The 22,103-nt window shown below is 43.2% G+C and overlaps 1 protein-coding gene across 5 annotated transcripts in view; it reads right to left on the bottom strand.

The window, feature by feature from the left end:
• CFAP47 (cilia and flagella associated protein 47) overlaps positions 1 to 22,103 on the bottom strand; it is a 663,944-nt gene that overhangs the window by 430,147 nt on the left and 211,694 nt on the right. For 4 of the 5 annotated variants that reach the window (XM_075590256.1, XM_075590258.1, XM_075590259.1 and 1 more), the window contains exon 29: positions 5,187 to 5,321. The exons of the other annotated variant lie outside the window; for it this stretch is intronic. In XM_075590256.1, coding sequence (XP_075446371.1) covers positions 5,187 to 5,321 — 135 coding nt within the window. The remainder of the gene's footprint in view (positions 1 to 5,186; positions 5,322 to 22,103) is intronic. 5 annotated transcript variants of the gene reach the window in all.

Below are 22,103 nucleotides of genomic sequence, written 5' to 3'. Positions count from 1 at the left end.
CTCCCTTCCTGATCAGGCTGCATCATAGGGCACGCCTGTGTGCACCAGCAGCCTATGGGATTTGGTTTCCTGGTTCCGCTCTGGCTTCCCATTGGAGGATCTCCCTTTATATACCCTCTTGTTCCTGACTCTCATTGCTGAGCATAGTCTAGTGTGACGCCGTGCCTTGAGGGAGAGCGAGTCAATACGCAACCGGATTGATCCTCTCGGAGACAGAGAAGGGTCCAAAAAATCTGGGTGTGAATTTCATAGAAGGGACCTTCAACCTGATATTCCTGTATGACAGACAGACTTTGTCGCCAGGTTTGAGGTCCAGAGCAGGTCTACTGTAGCGATCTACCTGAGTCTTCTGCCTATTGACTTCTTGCCTGATAACCTGAATCCTTTTCCAAAGGTCTTGAAATTCTCTGAACCTGTCATCTGCTGCTGAGACCCCTGAGGAAGGTAGAACAAGAGGAAGAGTAGATGGGTTGAATCCGTAATTCACGAAGAAGGGAGGCTCCAAGGTTTAACCACTACGTGCGTTGTTATGGGCGAATTCTGCCCAGGGTAAGAGTTCAGCCCAGTCGTCTTGAGAGTCAAACACAAAACAGCGTAAATATTGTTCAAGAGACTGGTTGGTCCTCTCCGTCTGACCATTAGTATGTGAGTGGTATCCTGAGGAAAAATGAAGAGCGATACCCAGCTGGAGGCAAAACGAGCACCAGAACCAGGAAATGAACGGAGAGCCTCTGTCTGATACTATTACCATTGGTACTCCATGTAGGCGAAAGATCTCCCTGATGAAGATATCGGCTAGTTTGGGAGAATTGGGGAGACCCTTGAAGGGTATGAAGTGAGATTGTTTAGAGAATCGGTCCACTACCACAAGAATCGTGTTCATACCCTTGACAACAACAATAAAATCCATGGACAAGTGTGTCCATGGCCGGTCAGGAACAGGCAGAGGTTGAAGAAGACCCGAGGGAAGGATTCTGGGCGTTTTAGTCCTGACACAGGAGGACACGCAGCTATGAAATTTTTGACGTCCTTTTGCATCCCCGGCCACCAAAATGTGCGAGAAATACGATCCAATGTCCTCTTGGTGCCAGGGTGTCCTGCAGATTTGGAAGAATGGCTCCACTCAAGGACTTTTCTTACTGTGCAGAAAAGAAGTGAAGAGACGGTCCTGAGGTGGCGAGACGCCAGGAGGAATATGGCTTTGTTGGCGGACAATGTCTTTCAGTGCTCAGAATTAAGTGGCTGAAGGAATACATTTAGGAGACAGGATGGGCTTTTGCTGATCCTCTGACTTGTCATCCAGAGAGAACTGACGAGATAAGGTGTCATCTGTAACATTTTTGGATCCAGGGAGATAGGAAATTATAAAGTTAAATCTAGCGACCATCTGGCTTGACAGGCTCCCAGGCGACGTACTCCATCAATGTATAACAAGTTCTTGTGATCCGTCAGGATAGTTATTGGATCTTCGGTACCCTCCAAAAGATGTCTCCATTCTTCGAGAGCTAATTTCATGGCCAGGAGTTCCTGATTCCCGATATCGTAGTTGCATTCAGCCGGAGAATTTTTTTTTAAAAAGAAAGCACAAGGATGCAACCTGCAGGATTTAAATCCCCCAGTCACATGACACAGGGGATACCGGCACCCCCATAACAGGGCCTGTATCTCATGGAGTAGGGCAGCGGTGCGTGCCCCCCAGTGAGGGTGGGATAATTTGTAGGGGGGGCGGGCGGTTACAGAGGCCCCGCGCTCCTCCTCACACCATTTAAATTAAATGCCGGGTGAGGCGTGAGGCCTCTGTAACTCACTTATCTGCTCTCTGCGGGTCTTCGGCGATGTGACACCATGGCAACGTGCGTAAAATGACGCAGCGGGGTCACGTGACGTCACATGACCCGCTATGTTATTTGCGCCAAGTCATTGGGAGAGGGGGGGGGCGCAAACGCTGCGGCTCCTGGGCAGGGGGCACAGCTGAAGAAGTTTGCGCACCCCTGAAGTAGGGGGTCCCTGAGGCTGAGACCAATGCGGTTCAGCTCAGGAGACCCCCTGCTTTTGTACACTAGTATTAAAATGTATATGTATACTGTACCATCGCCTGTAAGAGCCATGCATGGAGACGCAGCGTCTCCATACAGTTCTTACAGTCTGCTTTATCTTCAACCAGCTGTCGTGCTTTAGATTTTTAAGCACTTTAACGGGGAGGGGGGGGGGGGAAACAGCTTGCACGATCGGGCTTGTTTTTGCTCGCACCTACCCAAATGCGCTTCATTTAGTGAATCCGCGTCTGGCTTCATTTTTTATAGTGGGATTACAAATTTCCCAATCGGGCACAAAGGCTCACTGCTTAGTGAATAGCCCCCTGGGTGATATCAGTTAGGGACTGTAGTGGGGCTTTAGGGGGGCGGTAGATGCCAGCAATAAGAACGGTCTTACAAAAGGGCAGGCAGATTTTGCCAACTAGGATTTCAAAAGAGGGTGTGGTTGGGGGGTAATTTAGCAGCATAAATGGTAAAATATAGGGTCTGGGATAGGGTCTCTTACTTCAAATCTATCAGAATACATTGACCACTACCTACAACAATATACGAGTGGTATGAGATCCTATCTCAGAGATACTATGGAGGTGCTGGATATACTATCTAAAGTGGAATGAAAACCGAGTTACACAATGGTCACATGTGATGTAACCTCACTATATACCAGTATTGACCATGACCAAGGTCATGAAGCAATAGGCAGAGCACTGGACACACATGAGGGTCTACTGGATGAACAAAAAACTTTTTATTAGACAGCATTTCATTTATTCTGAAACCCAACATTTTTAATTTTAATGGTCAATACTTTTTACAACAATGCAGAACTGCAATGGGGACCAGGTTTGCGGCAAGTTATGCAAATACATTTTAAAATGTCTGCAATATAAAAAATAACACCCATCCTCCACTTTTTGACCTATCTTTCCTGAAAATGGAGTATCCCTTTATTGCGATAGTTGCATCAAGAGTTTTAAGAGTTATCCATGTTTCTGTGACTATGATGAATTTGAGTTTATGCGTAAGGCACCATTCCCTTAGTTCATCCAGTTTGGGCAGCAGGCTCTGGATATTTATATGGGCGATACATAGACCTTTTAGGAATTTGAAAGGGGTATTCTCAGGAGTATGGGACATAGTTGAAAGGAAGGGCTCGGGTTAAGTTAAAACTATGGAGTACAGTTTTGGGCACCACTCCATAAAAAAGACATTATGGACCTTGAACAAATACAGAGAAGAGCCACCAAATTAATAAAGGGGATGGATAATCTGATTTATGAGGAGAGGCTAGCTAAATTAGATTTGTTTACATTAGAAAAGACGCATCTAAGAGAGGATATGATAACTATGTACAAATATATTCGGGGACAATACAAGAAGTCATCCCTTAAGGTTGGAGGAAAGGAGATTTCACCAGCAACAAAGGAAAAGTTTTTTTACAGAAAGGGCAGTTAAAATGTGGAATTCATTACCCATGGAGACTGTGATAGGAGATACAATAGATTTGTAAAAAAAAAAAGGTTGGACGTCTTTTTTAGAAAGGAAAGGTATACAGGGATATATACCAAATAAGTAAACCTGGGAAGGATATCGATTCAAGGAATAATACGATTGTTAATATTTGGAGCCAGGAAGGCATTTATTTTTCCCCTTATGAGATATCATTAGATGCTATTTCACTGTGTTTTTTTTTGTTGCCTTCCTCTGGATCAATATACTGTCAGCATACTGTAAATACAAATATAGGATAAGTATCTGTCCTCTACATTTAGCAAGTTGAACTTGATGGACGTATGTCTTATTTCAAACTCAATTCTCCTCCAAAATCCAGAAGGAGCAGGATCACCCATAAAAGAGAAGCTACTGATAGTGTACACTGTGCAATAAGTGTGGGTAATATGAAACTCAGCTTGGCTCATATGTCTGCCCACTTACTAAAGGATAGAAATAATAAAGCATTTTAACCACTGGAACCACTGGTAGTTGTGTGTCTTTTTAATGGTGTGTTGGCTTCTGGACCTCAGGCTTATACAGGCAACGACATTTATTTCAACCTCATCTACTATGTAACTATGTACCATCACTGCTCAAATGGGAGTTCCAATATAGGCCCTGAAGCTTCCAACTAGCCAAAGGCTGCCCTGAATTCTTTAAAAAAAATTGAACTGCCAACAAAGATGAAGAATGTACTGTTTTACTGTTGTGTACCAGCAACCTATTGACTAAACAAACTTCGTTAATAAAGAACCTTTACACTACATCCTGGATTCACAAAGATCATGGAACAGCTTTTCCTTCTCATTTCATCCACATTGTTTATTTTTGCTGTTGTGAATATTTCATTTATTCTTATTTTAATCTAATATCTATATTTCGTTGTTGTTTTTTTTAATTAGTAATTTCATATTTATGTTTAATTTTGATGTAAATATTATTTAGCTTCATAGATATCTTTCATTCTATTACATTATTTTGTCATTTTCTACAAAACTTTATCAAAGATATATGCTACGGATTGAACAAAAGAAAGTATTATTTTTTAGAGCACTGTACAGTATATAAAAACTTTTGCACCTTTTTGACGCTTTTCAACATTACAATGATTTAAACAGAAGTAAAATAAGTTTGCATCAGTTCATCATCACATTAAATATTAAATATAACCCTAAATGAGCTTGTGACTATGATAAAGGTGGTATTTTGTTTTAATAATACTAATTAAAAGCTCATTATCGGTCTGCTGGTGATTCTTTTTAATGATACATTTTCTCTTGGATGCTGGTAAAGCTCTGTAAAACTTTGACAGCTCCACTTTATCATCGGATTGTTCAGTGCATTAAATCTGGAAAGAGGAAGACTAAAGGAAATAGGTAAAAAAAAAAAAAATATTTTACAAATTAGTCCTCAAAACTTTAAGAAACATAGTACCAAGTTAAAAAAAAAAAAGTTTCATGCATGCAAACTGATGCACTTTCACATAATGTATTTTAAGAACTTTAGCACTGTACTGTAGCTAAGGAATTTTCAACATACATGATGGATTAAGTCCTTTCTATGTAATGTTTATTGTCTTCCTTGATGTACTCATACATTATATGCTTTCACATGGAATATGAACAATCAGTGCTGTAAAAGAAAGTTAGAACATACCTGAAATTGATTCTTCATATGTTGAGCTTGTGACTACACCAAGGGAACTGGAGGACGTACTTTGAGAAGGTGTTTCTGGTACATAACAGGGGCGCAGAACAGCTTCCCCAGTGCCGCAGCCTTTTCCATTTTCACCTAAATTGTATGAAATTGGGACAAAATCATTTATTACCATTGTCTTTCACTATAATATGTAATGGTGTGGCTTGTGGTGCATTACTCCAACAAATTTACAGAAAAATGCTTCTCAAAAGAAGAAACATTTGTTTCCATTGTTAATAGCAGAGAAAAAGTCCAGCAAACCTATCAAAGTGGACATTGTTGGAATGCACAATAAAACAGACAACATTTTGAAAATCTCATTGTCAGCATAAAAAACCACCGTATTTATATTAATGAAGATCAGCTTACAAATGTCTCTATTTTGAATTTTTTGGATGTCTTTTGATAAATGTTTGCAGAATTGTCTGCAATTCACATTTTATGGCAACAAAAATGTGCATGCTCATGGGTTATTTACAGTAGCAAAATTGTACACATTCATCAGATACTGTATAATGATATTGTTCTTTTGCACATACCATCACTCATCTCTGCACTGTACCTTGCACTCACACCGGGCTCCTATTTAATATGCTGTGAAACTGCTTCTCAGTGCTGGATTATACAGGTCAGCTACATTGAAATGGATGGGACTACAATCTCCAGCATAGAGTAGCATCTAGCACATTGAATAAGGGCCTGTAGAAATAACATCAGATGTCATGAGTCATGTTCAAGAAGTCATCTAATTTACTTACATAATGTAAATATTTAGATGCCTTGAGCTGATATTCAATCTGAATATTCACAGAGGAATAGAAGCATAATGCTTTGCTATGCCCATCGATTATCATTTCAACACAAAATTAACGGTGCAGGAACAGGACAATTCGCCATGGACTTTTAACCAGCGTGGGAAAATTTTCCAATGCCATTTCGCCGCTGGCCGTTGAGAGAGGTGAGGTGTGAAGTGACTCAGCTCGGAGGGGGAACTCATGAGCTGGAAAACAAGATGGCTGAGTTCACAGAGGCCCATAATTATCTCTCTCACGATATGAAAGCTGGTAAAAAAAAAAACAGATCAATGAGATCTTACAACAAGAAGATAATGACAACTGCTCTAGACCGAACAATATCCGGATTAGGAATATCCCAGAGACAGTGAAGAATCTCTGGTATATCTACTCGGCTGTTTCAGAGCCTAAGCCCCGCGATCACAGTAAGCCTACTTCCTTTATACAGGGCTCATAGGGTGCTGAAGCTGAACGCTCTCAATGCAAACATATCAAAAGATGTGATTGTGCGCTATCATTATTTTAAATCTAAAGAGTCCACAATGTTTGCCGGATCAAGTCGGCCCTCATACTGTAGGACCTTGATGGGACCACGCTGCTTCTGTGTCCTGACATTTCGCAGGTAACACTGCAGAACTGTTTAAACCTTTAGTCGGTCACGAAGGCCCTGTACATTTATAACATGAAATACAGATGGGGCTTCCCATTTAGACTGATGAGCATGAAGAAGAGCTTGTAGATCTCTATCAAAGATGCCGAGAACGCCCTGCACATTGAGTGGTGGGGCCTCTGCTCCCATGGGAAACAGTGGACATATATGGGAGTGAGCCCCTAAGGCCAGCGTGGTCCAGGGTGAGTTCGGGCCAGAGCTCTCCGGTGGTGGCTTTCTCAGACAGGCATCCACGGAGGAAACTGAAGCAGACAGAGACCCAGATAAGCGCAGCCTCCACTTCATGGCCACCCATAGCTGTGCTTCTTCTCGGTCAGTGTCTGCCCTGGGAAGTGGATGCTGTGGGCACTACATGCTCCAGCTTCATACAGCTTCGACCAGCTTACCTGGTATTATGCAGCTCCTGGGGAGACCTTCTGACTTCGAGACTTTCAGACACTTCTGGCTATCGCTCCTGGTTTGCCTCTATCAAGCTTTATATCCCTTTATTGATAGCTTGGCAAATTAATTAGAGTGGAATTGTTGATGTTTATAAGATGTATGCCTCCCAGATATCAGTTTTCTGGAATGTCCAGGCATCTGACATTGTGTCTTTTTGTCCTTCTCTCATTCTTACCAGTGTCGGGTTGGGATAAAGACACCTCAAGGATAAACCTGGGTCATTTTGATTATTGTATATTTGCCTTTTCTTGTGATTTTTTCTTTACCCAATTTTATTTATTTTTGTATTAAGTTATTTTATTTTTTTTGCTTTGATATACATTTTCTCAATCCTATGTGAGCTCATTATTTTATTAGAGCGTGTTAAAGGGCTTTAACCCCTTTCTAATAGGGCTTCAATAGAAATCCTGTATTGGTCTGAGGAATCCAGCAGGGAGCTGGCTAATTGCAGCTAGAGACAATTAACCAGTCTCCATCTGGGTCATCAGACAGGTAGAAAAGCCTCCTGCTTGAACTGCAGGGGAGATATCTTGAGCACAGAGGGACTGTGTTGCCAGCAAGAGACTTACAGAAACATTGCGTTGAGCACAGAAGGACTGTGCTTCCAGCAAGACATCCTGAAAACAAACCATCTACATCCTGGATGCAGCAAACCCGCCAGAGGGTGGCCCCTCAACGGACACAACCCAGATACTGACAGAAAGATCCCCCTGCTTACAGGTACCTCTATGGACTTATAGGTTATACAGTAGGTTGGTAAGAGGCTTATCCTCCCAGCCCTGCAGTCCTTACAAAGGGATAGGATGTTTATTTATTTGTGTGCTTCCTTAAAATGTATTGCTTAAAGCCACGGGCCGAATAAAAGCCAGGATTTATTTTTTCCCAAATATGTCTCCCTGGTTGTACCTCACAGTCAGGATAAAGGTTTTTGATCTTACTGCACACCTTTTATATAATTGTATTGGGTGTCCTTTTTCTTTGTAAGGTGCCGACAATTGAAGAGTGGCTTGGATGCCACTTTTACTATGTAGTAAAACTTGGAACTGAATATCTTCTTGCCGCACTATTCTAATAAAACAAGAAAAAACACAAAAGCGCACCAAGATGAGAGATAGATATTGTATTAGCAACAAATAATAAAATTAGTAACTTACATATAAAATTTCTTTAATAATCCCCGATTCTGGTGTCTATCACAGGAGTAGGGCATCACATAGGAAGTATGAAGGGTAATCTCAGTTCTGAGAGATCAGACCCGCGCGCTGGGGCTGTCTCTGTTCACTCTCCTGTCCTCCACGTGTGGTAGCGTGTGGTACAGTCGCGACTGTTGTGGCTGGCGGTTTTACTACCCACCACCAGTACACACTCAAGTGTACCGTTCCTGCTTATTTCCGATCGTTTCTATGCTATCAAAAACGGACAGGCATCCTAAGGACACCTATTGAAGGCCCCGGTTCCTGCACATGCGCGCTACACTCCGCACCACGCTACCACACGTGGAGGACAGGAGAGTGAACAGAGACAGCCCCAGCGCGCGGGTCTGATCTCTCAGAACTGAGATTACCCTTCATACTTCCTATGTGATGCCCTACTCCTGTGATAGACACCAGAATCGGGGATTATTAAAGAAATTTTATATGTAAGTTACTAATTTTATTATTTGTTGCTAATACAATATCTATCTCTCATCTTGGTGCGCTTTTGTGTTTTTTCTTGTTTTGCTGATATTGGTATCACCATCGGGGTTCCGGTGGAGACCACATTTGGAGGTGGGGGAGACACCTCATAAACACAGAAGCAGCAAGAGAACTGAGAGGGACCAACACTCCAAGTTTAAAGAGCCAGAGCGCGGACTGAACTTTTCACTATTCTAATAAAGTCTTACACCAGACATTATAGCATAATAAACTGTTTTATTTGTAGGTTGCAAACGCACAACGTTTTGGGGATCTCCCTTCCTCAGGTGCAATATTTACATAAAAGATATCCAGCTACTGGTTGTACCTCTGCTCATGTCTCTTACAGAGACCTTAAGGGTCAAGTTCATAAAAGGTTCCGGCACTCGCTAGTAAACTTCCTCATTTTTAATGCTTCCTCTTAAGAAAGTTTCACCTAACGTGAAAGGTTTTATTCGTACACATAAGCGGTGGCTTGCTATGTCTAACTATAAAGAGGAGGCAGGGATATAATTACTGTATACTCCCACCTTTTTCAATAAACAGTATACTCGGGCTTTCTTATCTTCGTCTTCCATACAAATAAAAAACTTAAAAAGAGGAGTAGCAATTTTAATCAATAGTAATTTCCCCTTTCAGATGGACTGAATCTAAAGAGATAATAGGTTTATAATATAGTTATAATAATATAGGATAATATATTTATTACAGGTACAATAGGTACTAGTGTACTCACCATAGGCATTATTTATGCACCTAGCACAGCACATGCACAATTTTTTAAGAAGGTGTTCTCTCTGTAGGATTTCCAAAAAGGATTCCCTTATTGTAGGAGGAGACTTCAATACAGTTATGAACAGAACAATTGATAGATTCAGGTCCCAGTAGTGTGGGGACTGTAGCGTGAACTCAGTGGATACTAGAACTTATAATAAGTTTATGGAAGAACTAAGGTTGGTGAACGTATGGAGATTTACACCCACTGTTCATAGAATTCACTTTTTATTCTTCCCAACATAATTCATACTGATGAATAATGTCTATTATTAGTTGACGTCTCTCTTACTTCCCAAACTCTCCAGGCAAATATACGTACTCGCCGACATTATAGGAACCCCACAAGACGGTTATAAGAGGGTTGTTTATTACAATCTACTCCTACAATATAGGAAAAGGTCTAAGCCACAGATAATGTCAGAATTGACCTCTCGTTTAGCCACCCTGGAGTCTCAGAACACATTGTCCCACTCTCCAGCTTTTATTGATCATATAATTAAAAGTTAGGGGGAAACTTAATCTTTGCCGGTCAAACAAAACTGAAAAGGCCATTCAGTGGACATCCCAGAAAAATTACGAGAGGGACAATAAAGCCCACAGGATGCTTGTAGGAAGCTTAAGAATAAACAATCTATTTTAATATATAAAATCAAAAGGTTGGTACTAGCTGCGGTGAATCTGATTGGTCCGTGGCCACCCCGAATCTCATTGGCCAAGAGGTACGCCCCACTGTGACACACATCTCCCACACGACTCTCATTGGCCAAAAGTTACAGTGACATCACTGACACACACCTACTTCACTCTCACACACTTGCACTGACAGCATACCCCCACAGAACCCCTACGGAGTCCTTGGTAAGTTTACATCTCACACTCTCACCCCTGTCCACACACACACACACACACACACACACACACACACACACACACACACCCCTGTGTACACAAACACACACAGTCACTGTCATCCCACACATATAGTCACTGTCATCCCACAACTCACAGTCATGCTGTCACCCCTGTGTACGTACACACACACACACACACACACACACACACACACACACACTCACTGTTATCCCACACACTCACACTGACCACACTGTCATCCCACAACTCACAGTCATGCTGTCACCCCTGTGTACACACTGCTTACTCCCCTGTAGCTAACACTCATGCTTATTCCCCTGTGCACATGGCCGGACAAACCGCCGGACGAACCGCACTCCCTCAAACCGCCGGACGAACCGCACTCCCTATAGACAAACCGCTCATGCTTACTCCCTTGTGCACATGGCCGGACAAACCGCCGGACGAACCGCACTCCCTATAGACAAACCGCTCATGCTTACTCCCCTGTGCACATGGCCGGACAAACCGCCGGACGAACCGCACTCCCTATGGACAAACCGCCGGACGCGCTCACTCACCTCCCTCCCCGGCGCTCACTCCCCTCCCTCCCCGGCGCTCACTTCCCTCCCTCCCCGGCGCTCACTTCCCTCCCTCCCCGGCGGGGGGACAGGGAGTGGGCAGGCAGCCTGCAGCTGCCTCGCGGCGCCGAGTGCCTAAGATGGCAGCGCCCGGAAGGAGAGGTGACATATCTGTGTGTGAGTGTGTGTGTGTGTGTTACTGTGTGTGTGTGTGTGTGTCACTGTGTGTCACTGTGTGTGTGTGACACTGTGTGTGGTGTGTGTGTGTGTGTGTGTGTGTGTGTGTGTGTGTGTGTGTGTGTGTGTGTGTGTGTGTGTGTGTGTGTGTGTGTGTGTGTGTGTGTGTGTGTGTGTGTGTGTGTGTGTGTGTGTGTGTGTGACACTGTAGGGTGGGGACCGGAGCTGCGCATGGGGGGGGAGGAAGGAGCGGAGAGAGAGGGGGGAGTGGAGAAACATACAGGGGGAGTGGAGAGGAGGGACCCGGAATATTTTAAGGAACCCCCCCTGTCCACTGTCCCCCCCCACCCCCGGCCGGAGCGTGCAGGAGCAGCATTGAGACAATAGGAAAAAACCTGGCGCTTACCTTAAGCTTAATATATGAGGTGTGCTTACAATGTGGCAGTAAGTTAGACCACGGCTCTATGACAGATGCTTTGAGCCAGCATGGAGTTCCCCTCTGCTGCAACCCCAGGGAAGGGTTAATCCGGAACCCTTTTAAAGATATAGAGACATACAAGCAATGGGGGAGCGTGGGATTAGAAAAACATTTGACAATAAAAAACAATAAAATACAATAAAATTAATGTGGTTACAACAATATTGCTGGGGGTTGGTGAAAATATTAAATACACTTACACGGCCATGTGCAAGCGGACACGGTAATGTGGTTTCTTTAAGCAATTCCAGTCACTCCCAACAACAGGTAATGGTGGTTTAGAGGGTTTTGAAATAAATATATAAATATATCTGTACTCACACGGCCATGTGTGAGTCCTTGCAGGAAATTGGTAACTTTGGGGTTAAATTAACCCATCTGCATCTCCCCCCAGTGTAGACTCTTCTTTGTTTGCAACCAACGTGGGATTCTAACTCCAGTCTTGGGCATCAGATGGGGACTCTCCCCAGTGGTGGTAGTAGGGGGGGGAGTAGGTAGAGAAAGTGAGGCACGTTGTCAGTGGGGTTTAAAACACATTTATTAGTTTTAAAAGCAATTGGTACAACAAGACTCACATACATACATAGTGGTTGGACCCCTGGCCTCCTCGTGCAGTCCAGGATACAGTTTAAGCAGCCGTTATTGCCAATCACGCGTCCGTGATGCAGGAGGAAAAAAAACAAAACTTTTTCTCCTTATCTGCAATGGCTGCCTGGTTGATCCGGCTACGGGAGCCACGTTGGGCCAAATTCAGCAGGAACTTTAGAGCTACGCGTTTCGTCGAATCATCGACTTCCTCAGGCTCATATTCTGACGTGGAGGGGGTCTCTGAGTTTTATAAACCCCCTGTGTAATCAAAGTCTAATTGGGGCGGGCTGTGTTTAATAAAGCCCTAATTACAAAGTTTTTTTTTTTTTTGTTTTTGTTTTTTTTTTTTTTGTTTTTTTTTTTTTTATCAACGAGATTTACATAATTCATGTTCTGTAATCACACTGTCTTGCCTTTTAGAATTGGTTTAAGTTAAAACATTCTTGTATACTTAAATTAATATCCCTAACCATCAGGGGTTAATAGATGACTGCAATAAAATACATACTTGTTGATTATTTAATGAGATAATTTTATCAGAGTATTGTCAAATTTATTTGTAAACTTCACACACATTTAAACAATTTTATACAAATTCTACTAAAATTAAAATTCACAGGTATTTTGGTTTTAAGACCTCCAATGGGGTCCATCTAATCATATGTCAGAATTGGTCATCTGGTGATAATAGTTCAAAGTGTACTTGCTCCTTGAACCTGAACATTTAGATAAAAAATTCTTACCATGTAGATTTATAAACACATATAAATTAGTTAGAACATTTTGGCTATCAAAAGTGCCCAAATCCTTTAATATAAAAAGTAAATTACCCATCCCCGTCAGGGTTATACATTGGTTAAAAAACAATTATAAATGGATCATACGCAATATGTTCCATTTTAAAAATTAATCACTTTTGTAATAGTCGCACAAAATATTATTATCATTCTAAATCTAAAAGCTATGAACTAAAAATCTAAAAACAAGACTGACAACTAAAAACTAAAACTAAAAAGGGAACTGACGCTGGACAAAGAAAATCTAGGGAACTAAAGGGAGCTGTAACAGAATGGAACTGTAAATGAATGGAACTGTAAAAGAAGAAGGGGAGAGGGGAAATACAATCAAACCCACATCTAATCCAATTTTCTTATGGTTCTAGATAGGGGTAAAAAGTTCCTCCCTCATAACTCTATATAGTTTAATGAATGCCTCAGTAGCCCAGTAAAATTTAATTTAATTTATTCAATTGAAAGCGGCGATATCGAGGTCGACGTTGAGGCCTGAGGGGGACATGGATTTCAAACGGTATATCCAAAACGTCTCCCTCTGCCGTAAACGTCTCAATCTATCACCCCCCCTCCAATTCTCAGGGACCACTTCTAATCCCCTATAAAGTAGTCCTGAGGGGTCCCCCCCATGTTTCTGGATAAAATGAAGGGGCACACTATGGGTGGTCATTCCCCTTCTTATATTGCCCAAGTGTTCCAGTATGCGGGTCCTAAGACTTCTTATGGTCCGGCCCACATACTGGAGTCCACATGGGCATTGGAGCATATATACCACGTATTTGGTTTTGCATGTGATGAATTGTTTGGTCTTGAACCCCTCGTTTGTAACATTTGAGCTGAATTCTATTTTATCAGTCATCGCATGCTTACAGGCCTTGCATTCAAAACACTTAAAAAACCCCATCGGTTTAGGTAACCAGTTATTGTTTTTAATCTCAGTTTCCTTCCTGTATACGCTGGGCACTAATTTGTTTTTAATGTTCTCCGCCCTTCTGAAGATAACACGGGGTGTTTCTGGCAGATAGTCTTTTAATAGTGTATCTTTGCACAGCACGTGCCAATGTTTCATTAAAATCTTTTTAATATTATGGGCCTCGTTGTTATATCTTGTTATGAATGGAACGATGTTATTGGTGGTGTCTCTTTTTTGCTTGGGTACCATCAGTTCTTCTTTATTTAAATTCAGAGCTCTCATATGTGCTTCTGCAATTAAATCCTGTTTATACTGCCTTTCTTCGAATCTGGTTTCCAGAACTCCTGCTTGTTCTCTATATATCTCAACCTCTGAGCAGTTCCGTCTAATTCGTCTGAATTGTCCGAACGGAATATTCTTTAGCCATTTTTGATGGTGGCAACTGCTGTTTAGTAAAAAGTTATTAGCATCAACTTCCTTGAAATAGGTCTTGGTTTTGAGAATATTCTTCTCAATGTAGATGGTTAGGTCAAGGAAGTTGATGCTCTCTGTACTCATCTCTGATGTGAAACTCAGATTAACCTCATTGTTATTAATATAGGTCAAGAAGAGTTTAAGATTTTCCTCGCTCCCCTGCCAAATGATGAGCACATCATCGATGTATCTCTTCCAGAGGACCAGGTTTGCTCCGTATGGGTTTTCCGACCAGATGTTGGTCTCTTCCCAATGTGCCATGAAGGTGTTGGCATAGCGTGGAGCAAACCTGGTCCCCATAGCGGTCCCGCATTTTTGCAAGAACATGGACCCATCAAACCAAAATAGGTTATGAGACAGAATAAACCTTATTCCATCTAGTAGAAAACATTTTTGTTCCTGTGGGACTGATGGGTCTTTCTCCAGCGCAAATGCCACCGCTGCACACCCATCCTCATGCCGTATTGATGTGTACAAAGACGTCACATCACAGGTCACTAATATGTAGTCTTCTTGCCACTTAATTGTTGATAGTATGTTTAGGACTTCTAAAGTGTCCTTTAGATAGGCTTTTGCGCTAGTCGCATACTTCTGTAAGTATATGTCAACATATTCAGAGAAGTTCTGTGTCAGAGACCCGATACCCGACCCGAGACCCATCAGTCCCACAGGAACAAAAATGTTTTCTACTAGATGGAATAAGGTTTATTCTGTCTCATAACCTATTTTGGTTTGATGGGTCCATGTTCTTGCAAAAATGCGGGACCGCTATGGGGACCAGGTTTGCTCCAAGCTATGCCAACACCTTCATGGCACATTGGGAAGAGACCAACATCTGGTCGGAAAACCCATACGGAGCAAACCTGGTCCTCTGGAAGAGATACATCGATGATGTGCTCATCATTTGGCAGGGGAGCGAGGAAAATCTTAAACTCTTCTTGACCTATATTAATAACAATGAGGTTAATCTGAGTTTCACATCAGAGATGAGTACAGAGAGCATCAACTTCCTTGACCTAACCATCTACATTGAGAAGAATATTCTCAAAACCAAGACCTATTTCAAGGAAGTTGATGCTAATAACTTTTTACTAAACAGCAGTTGCCACCATCAAAAATGGCTAAAGAATATTCCGTTCGGACAATTCAGACGAATTAGACGGAACTGCTCAGAGGTTGAGATATATAGAGAACAAGCAGGAGTTCTGGAAACCAGATTCGAAGAAAGGCAGTATAAACAGGATTTAATTGCAGAAGCACATATGAGAGCTCTGAATTTAAATAAAGAAGAACTGATGGTACCCAAGCAAAAAAGAGACACCACCAATAACATCGTTCCATTCATAACAAGATATAACAACGAGGCCCATAATATTAAAAAGATTTTAATGAAACATTGGCACGTGCTGTGCAAAGATACACTATTAAAAGACTATCTGCCAGAAACACCCCGTGTTATCTTCAGAAGGGCGGAGAACATTAAAAACAAATTAGTGCCCAGCGTATACAGGAAGGAAACTGAGATTAAAAACAATAACTGGTTACCTAAACCGATGGGGTTTTTTAAGTGTTTTGAATGCAAGGCCTGTAAGCATGCGATGACTGATAAAATAGAATTCAGCTCAAATGTTACAAACGAGGGGTTCAAGACCAAACAATTCATCACATGCAAAACCAAATACGTGGTATATATGCTCCAATGCCTATGTGGACTCCAGTATGTGGGCCGGACCATAAGAAGTCTTAGGACCCGCATACTGGAACACTTGGGCAATATAAGAAGGGGAATGACCACCCATAGTGTGCCCCTTCATTTTATCCAGAAACATGGGGGGGACCCCTCAGGACTACTTTATAGGGGATTAGAAGTGGTCCCTGAGAATTGGAGGGGGGGGTGATAGATTGAGACGTTTACGGCAGAGGGAGACGTTTTGGATATACCGTTTGAAATCCATGTCCCCCTCAGGCCTCAACGTCGACCTCGATATCGCCGCTTTCAATTGAATAAATTAAATTAAATTTTACTGGGCTACTGAGGCATTCATTAAACTATATAGAGTTATGAGGGAGGAACTTTTTACCCCTATCTAGAACCATAAGAAAATTGGATTAGATGTGGGTTTGATTGTATTTCCCCTCTCCCCTTCTTCTTTTACAGTTCCATTCATTTACAGTTCCATTCTGTTACAGCTCCCTTTAGTTCCCTAGATTTTCTTTGTCCAGCGTCAGTTCCCTTTTTAGTTTTAGTTTTTAGTTGTCAGTCTTGTTTTTAGATTTTTAGTTCATAGCTTTTAGATTTAGAATGATAATAATATTTTGTGCGACTATTACAAAAGTGATTAATTTTTAAAATGGAACATATTGCGTATGATCCATTTATAATTGTTTTTTAACCAATGTATAACCCTGACGGGGATGGGTAATTTACTTTTTTATATTAAAGGATTTGGGCACTTTTGATAGCCAAAATGTTCTAACTAATTTATATGTGTTTATAAATCTACATGGTAAGAATTTTTTATCTAAATGTTCAGGTTCAAGGAGCAAGTACACTTTGAACTATTATCACCAGATGACCAATTCTGACATATGATTAGATGGACCCCATTGGAGGTCTTAAAACCAAAATACCTGTGAATTTTAATTTTAGTAGAATTTGTATAAAATTGTTTAAATGTGTGTGAAGTTTACAAATAAATTTGACAATACTCTGATAAAATTATCTCATTAAATAATCAACAAGTATGTATTTTATTGCAGTCATCTATTAACCCCTGATGGTTAGGGATATTAATTTAAGTATACAAGAATGTTTTAACTTAAACCAATTCTAAAAGGCAAGACAGTGTGATTACAGAACATGAATTATGTAAATCTCGTTGATAAAAAAAAAAAAAACAAAAAAAAAAAAAAACAAAAACAAAAAAAAAAAAACTTTGTAATTAGGGCTTTATTAAACACAGCCCGCCCCAATTAGACTTTGATTACACAGGGGGTTTATAAAACTCAGAGACCCCCTCCACGTCAGAATATGAGCCTGAGGAAGTCGATGATTCGACGAAACGCGTAGCTCTAAAGTTCCTGCTGAATTTGGCCCAACGTGGCTCCCGTAGCCGGATCAACCAGGCAGCCATTGCAGATAAGGAGAAAAAGTTTTGTTTTTTTTCCTCCTGCATCACGGACGCGTGATTGGCAATAACGGCTGCTTAAACTGTATCCTGGACTGCACGAGGAGGCCAGGGGTCCAACCACTATGTATGTATGTGAGTCTTGTTGTACCAATTGCTTTTAAAACTAATAAATGTGTTTTAAACCCCACTGACAACGTGCCTCACTTTCTCTACCTACTCCCCCCCCTACTACCACCACTGGGGAGAGTCCCCATCTGATGCCCAAGACTGGAGTTAGAATCCCACGTTGGTTGCAAACAAAGAAGAGTCTACACTGGGGGGAGATGCAGATGGGTTAATTTAACCCCAAAGTTACCAATTTCCTGCAAGGACTCACACATGGCCGTGTGAGTACAGATATATTTATATATTTATTTCAAAACCCTCTAAACCACCATTACCTGTTGTTGGGAGTGACTGGAATTGCTTAAAGAAACCACATTACCGTGTCCGCTTGCACATGGCCGTGTAAGTGTATTTAATATTTTCACCAACCCCCAGCAATATTGTTGTAACCACATTAATTTTATTGTATTTTATTGTTTTTTATTGTCAAATGTTTTTCTAATCCCACGCTCCCCCATTGCTTGTATGTCTCTATAGGAGCAGCATTGAGGCCTACTCTGATGACACATTGCGTGGAGGACTTCATTTGATCGCGGAAAGGACGGACACTGTCGGATGCATTGCCCAAGGGTACCAGTTAGATTCTAATATGTTACGAGACAGCCTGCATGGGTGGTGATAATAATTTTGTCACAAATTGCTTGTTTTTCACTTATACTTTGTAAGTGTTTTTAATCCTCCCACCAACCCCTCCCTATCATTAAATGTACAGGATCACATTATGGGGCGTGCGCTCTGTTTTCTTTCTTTTTCTATAGAATTTGCCTTGGAAGTGGTTCTTCCATGTGAGAGCTGCCGTACACCCCTGGATCCTGTATCAATCCCTGTGTAACCCATCAGGACTCAATTTGGGGTTTGGACTATTACAATTGGACATTTTTTATATTTTTTTTATTAATTTTATTATATTTGTATGTTTTTGTAATAGAGTGTTTAGTTAGTCAATATTAATTTTAAGTTTACTCACTATAGGATTGTTTTTTATCTTTAAACATACACTACCGACACACTTTATTGAAGTGTGGTCGGTACCGCAAGCCGGGAAATCTCCCGGCTTGCTAGTGGCCGCCGCGCGGTCACGCGTCATCGGGAGCGTGCGCCCGCTGCACGCGTGTCCAGGGGCTCCCCGAGGGAGCCCTGGTGTCCCGCGATCGCGGGACAGCGGCAGGGGGTTCCGGGGGACCCGGCGGACCCGGCAGCGGTATGGAGAGCGCCCCGATCGGAGGGCGCTCTTCCGCTGCTTCGGCGTGCGCCCGTCACACTCGGGCGCGCGCCAGGCTACTGCTGCGGCACAGAACGGGCAAATGCTCGAATAAACTGTGCCGCAGCAGTAGTTATTTTGTAAAGGTTTTTTTTATTGTTCACTGTTTTATGAGTGGCGCTACTATAATCACTTTTCTTTTGGCTATATATATATATATATATATATATATATATATATATAAAAAAACAACATTACCATTCTCTCGTCCGGTAAAGAAAGACTGCACTCGGTTCAGTAATCATGAAAAACTGTATTGGGCATCTGAATAAAAAAGATAAGTCACCCAATCCGACGTTTCGGTCCTGGAGAAAGGTCCTATTCCAGGACCGAAACGTCGGATTGGGTGACTTATCTTTTTTATTCAGATGCCCAATACAGTTTTTCATGATTACTGAACCGAGTGCAGTCTTTCTTTACCGGACGAGAGAATGGTAATGTTGTTTTTCTATTATTTGAGACTAGCACCTGTCTATATGAACCAGTACATTGAGTGCAAGCTGTGATGTTTGTTTTTATATATATATATATATATATATACAGCTAAACCCCGTTATAACGCGGTGCTCGGGGTCCACCCCGAGTCCACCGCGTTAGTAACGGGGTCGCGCTAATTAAAAAAAAAAAAATGGCCGCCGCGCTCCTGATCGGGTGTGAGGAGGGAAGGAAGTTAAATAAATAAATAAAATTTTTAAAATGGTGGCGATTCATCCGTCCTCCCTCTGCCCCCTGGTTTTGCACGTGTCTGTGTCCTCCCAGCGTGTGTGTGTGTGCGTGCGTGTGTGAGAGAGAGAGAGACAGAGTGTGTGTGTGCGTGCGTGAGAGAGAGACAGAGTGTGTGAGTGTGTGTGTGTGTGTGTGTGATGGTGAGAAGGGGTGGGCAGGGTGAGGAGACACTAATCTCTCTCAGGCTTTAATGCAGGGTCCCCTACCTGTTCGTCATCACCGCTACGCCCAGCATCAGAGCCGCTGTGTGGGGTCAGGGAGGGTGTGACAGATACCAGCACCTCGCACAGCCTGCGGGACTTGGGTTAGCTGCAGCTCCGGTCACTGAGTCCTGGTGAGCGGCGGGAAGGAGGGAGAGGGGTGGGGAGGAGAGGCTGGGAGAGGGTCCCGGAGCGCGAGGCTCCCCCTCCCCGGCCGGGTCCACCACGCCCGGCTCTGACTCACCTCCGCCCACCCTGCACTGCAAATCACCCGGGCAGGAGGAGTTGCCATAGAGACAAAGGGGGGTAAAGGATGCAAGCCACGCCCACTTACCTCCTCCTATATGGCACCAATGACTGCAGAACAAGCATCCCACATCCGGGCACTCTTACTGCCTGGCCTCATTCAGTCGCCCCGCCCACAGCCCTCTTCTTGTCAATCAAGCCGTCCGCTCTCCGCCCCTTGCGGGTGATGTCATTATTCCAACCTCCACCGGGCTGGTGGGCTGCTGACATGTGAAAAACGGGCTGGTGGGCTGCTGACATGTGAAAAACGGGCTGGTGGGCTGCTGACATGTGAGAGGGGGGGTGGGGTGGGCTGCTGACATGTGAGAGGGGGGGTGGGGTGGGCTGCTGACATGTGAGAGGGGGGGTGGGGTGGGCTGCTGACATGTGAGAGGGGGGGTGGGGTGGGCTGCTGACATGTGAGAGGGGGGGTGGGGTGGGCTGCTGACATGTGAGAGGGGGGGTGGGGTGGGCTGCTGACATGTGAGAGGGGGGGTGGGGTGGGCTGCTAACATGTGAGAGGGGGGGGGTGGGCTGCTGACATGTGAGAGGGGGGGTGGGCTGCTGACATGTGAGAGGGGGGGGTGGGCTGCTGACATGTGAGGGGGGGTGGGCTGCTGACATGTGAGGGGGGGGTGGGCTGCTGACATGTGAGTGTATTGTGAGAGCTGTGTGCAGTAAGTGTGAGCAATGAGCAGTGTCTGTGCAGTGTGTGTCAGTGTGTGTCAGTGTGAGCAGTGTGTGTGCAGTGTGCAGTGTGTCAGTGTGAGCAGTGTGTGTGCAGTGTGTGTCAGTGTGAGCAGTGTGAGCAGTGTGCAGTGTGTGTCAGTATGAGCAATGAGCAGTGTGTCAGTGTGTGCAGTGTGAGCAATGAGCAGTGTCTGTGCAGTGTGTGTCAGTGTGTGCAGTGTGAGCAATGAGCAGTGTGTGTCAGTGTGAGCAGTGTGTGTGCAGTGTGTGTCAGTGTGAGCAGTGTGCAGTGTGTGTCAGTGTGAGCAATGAGCAGTGTATCAGTGTGTGCAGTGTCTGTGCAGTGTGTGTCAGTGTGAGCAGTATGTGTGCAGTGTGTGTCAGTGTGAGCAGTGTGCAGTGTGTGTCAGTGTGAGCAATGAGCAGTGTGTCAGTGTGTGCAGTGTGAGCAGTGTGCAGTGTGTGTGCAGTGTGTCAGTGTGTGCAGTGTGAGCAATGAGCAGTGTGTGTGCAGTGTGCAGTGTGTGTGCAGTGTGTCAGTGTGTGCAGTGTGAGCAATGAGCAGTGTGTGTGCAGTGTCAGTGTGTGCAGTGTGCAGTGTGTGTGCAGTGTGTGTGCAGTGTGTGTGCAGTGTGTGTGCAGTGTGTCAGTGTGTGCAGTGTGAGCAATGAGCAGTGTGTGTGCAGTGTGCAGTGTGTGTGCAGTGTGTGTGCAGTGTGTCAGTGTGAGCAATGAGCAGTGTGTGTGCAGTGTGCAGTGTGTGTGCAGTGTGGCAGTGTGAGCAATGAGCAGTGTGTGTGCAGTGTGTGCAGTGTGCAAAAAAAAAAATGTTAAAAAAAAAAAAAAAAAACATTTTTTTTTTTTTTTTTTTTTAAACGGGAGCCACGGGAAAACCGCGTTATAACCGAATCGCGGTATAACGAGGCGCGTTATAACGGGGTTTAGCTGTATATATATATATATATATATATATATATATATAGTTTTGAAGCAAAATGTGGCACTGTGTATATATATACCCCATCACTGTCCTCTAGGTGGTGGAACAGTGCAGAAAGGGACTTTTTGAGCTCTCAGAGAGTTAATCCTCCTTAGAAGTAGCTAGTTCAGCTGATGCCTAATTGAGAAGGCTGAACTCCTGATTGCTCATGGAGTTTTTAATAGTAAGGAAGTGACTACAGAGAGCTGCCATGTGTGAGAGACAC

This window comes from Ascaphus truei, chromosome 3 (genome assembly GCF_040206685.1).
Source record: "Ascaphus truei isolate aAscTru1 chromosome 3, aAscTru1.hap1, whole genome shotgun sequence".
Taxonomy (NCBI): domain Eukaryota; kingdom Metazoa; phylum Chordata; class Amphibia; order Anura; family Ascaphidae; genus Ascaphus; species Ascaphus truei.
This window is presented reverse-complemented; position numbering and strand designations above follow the sequence as displayed.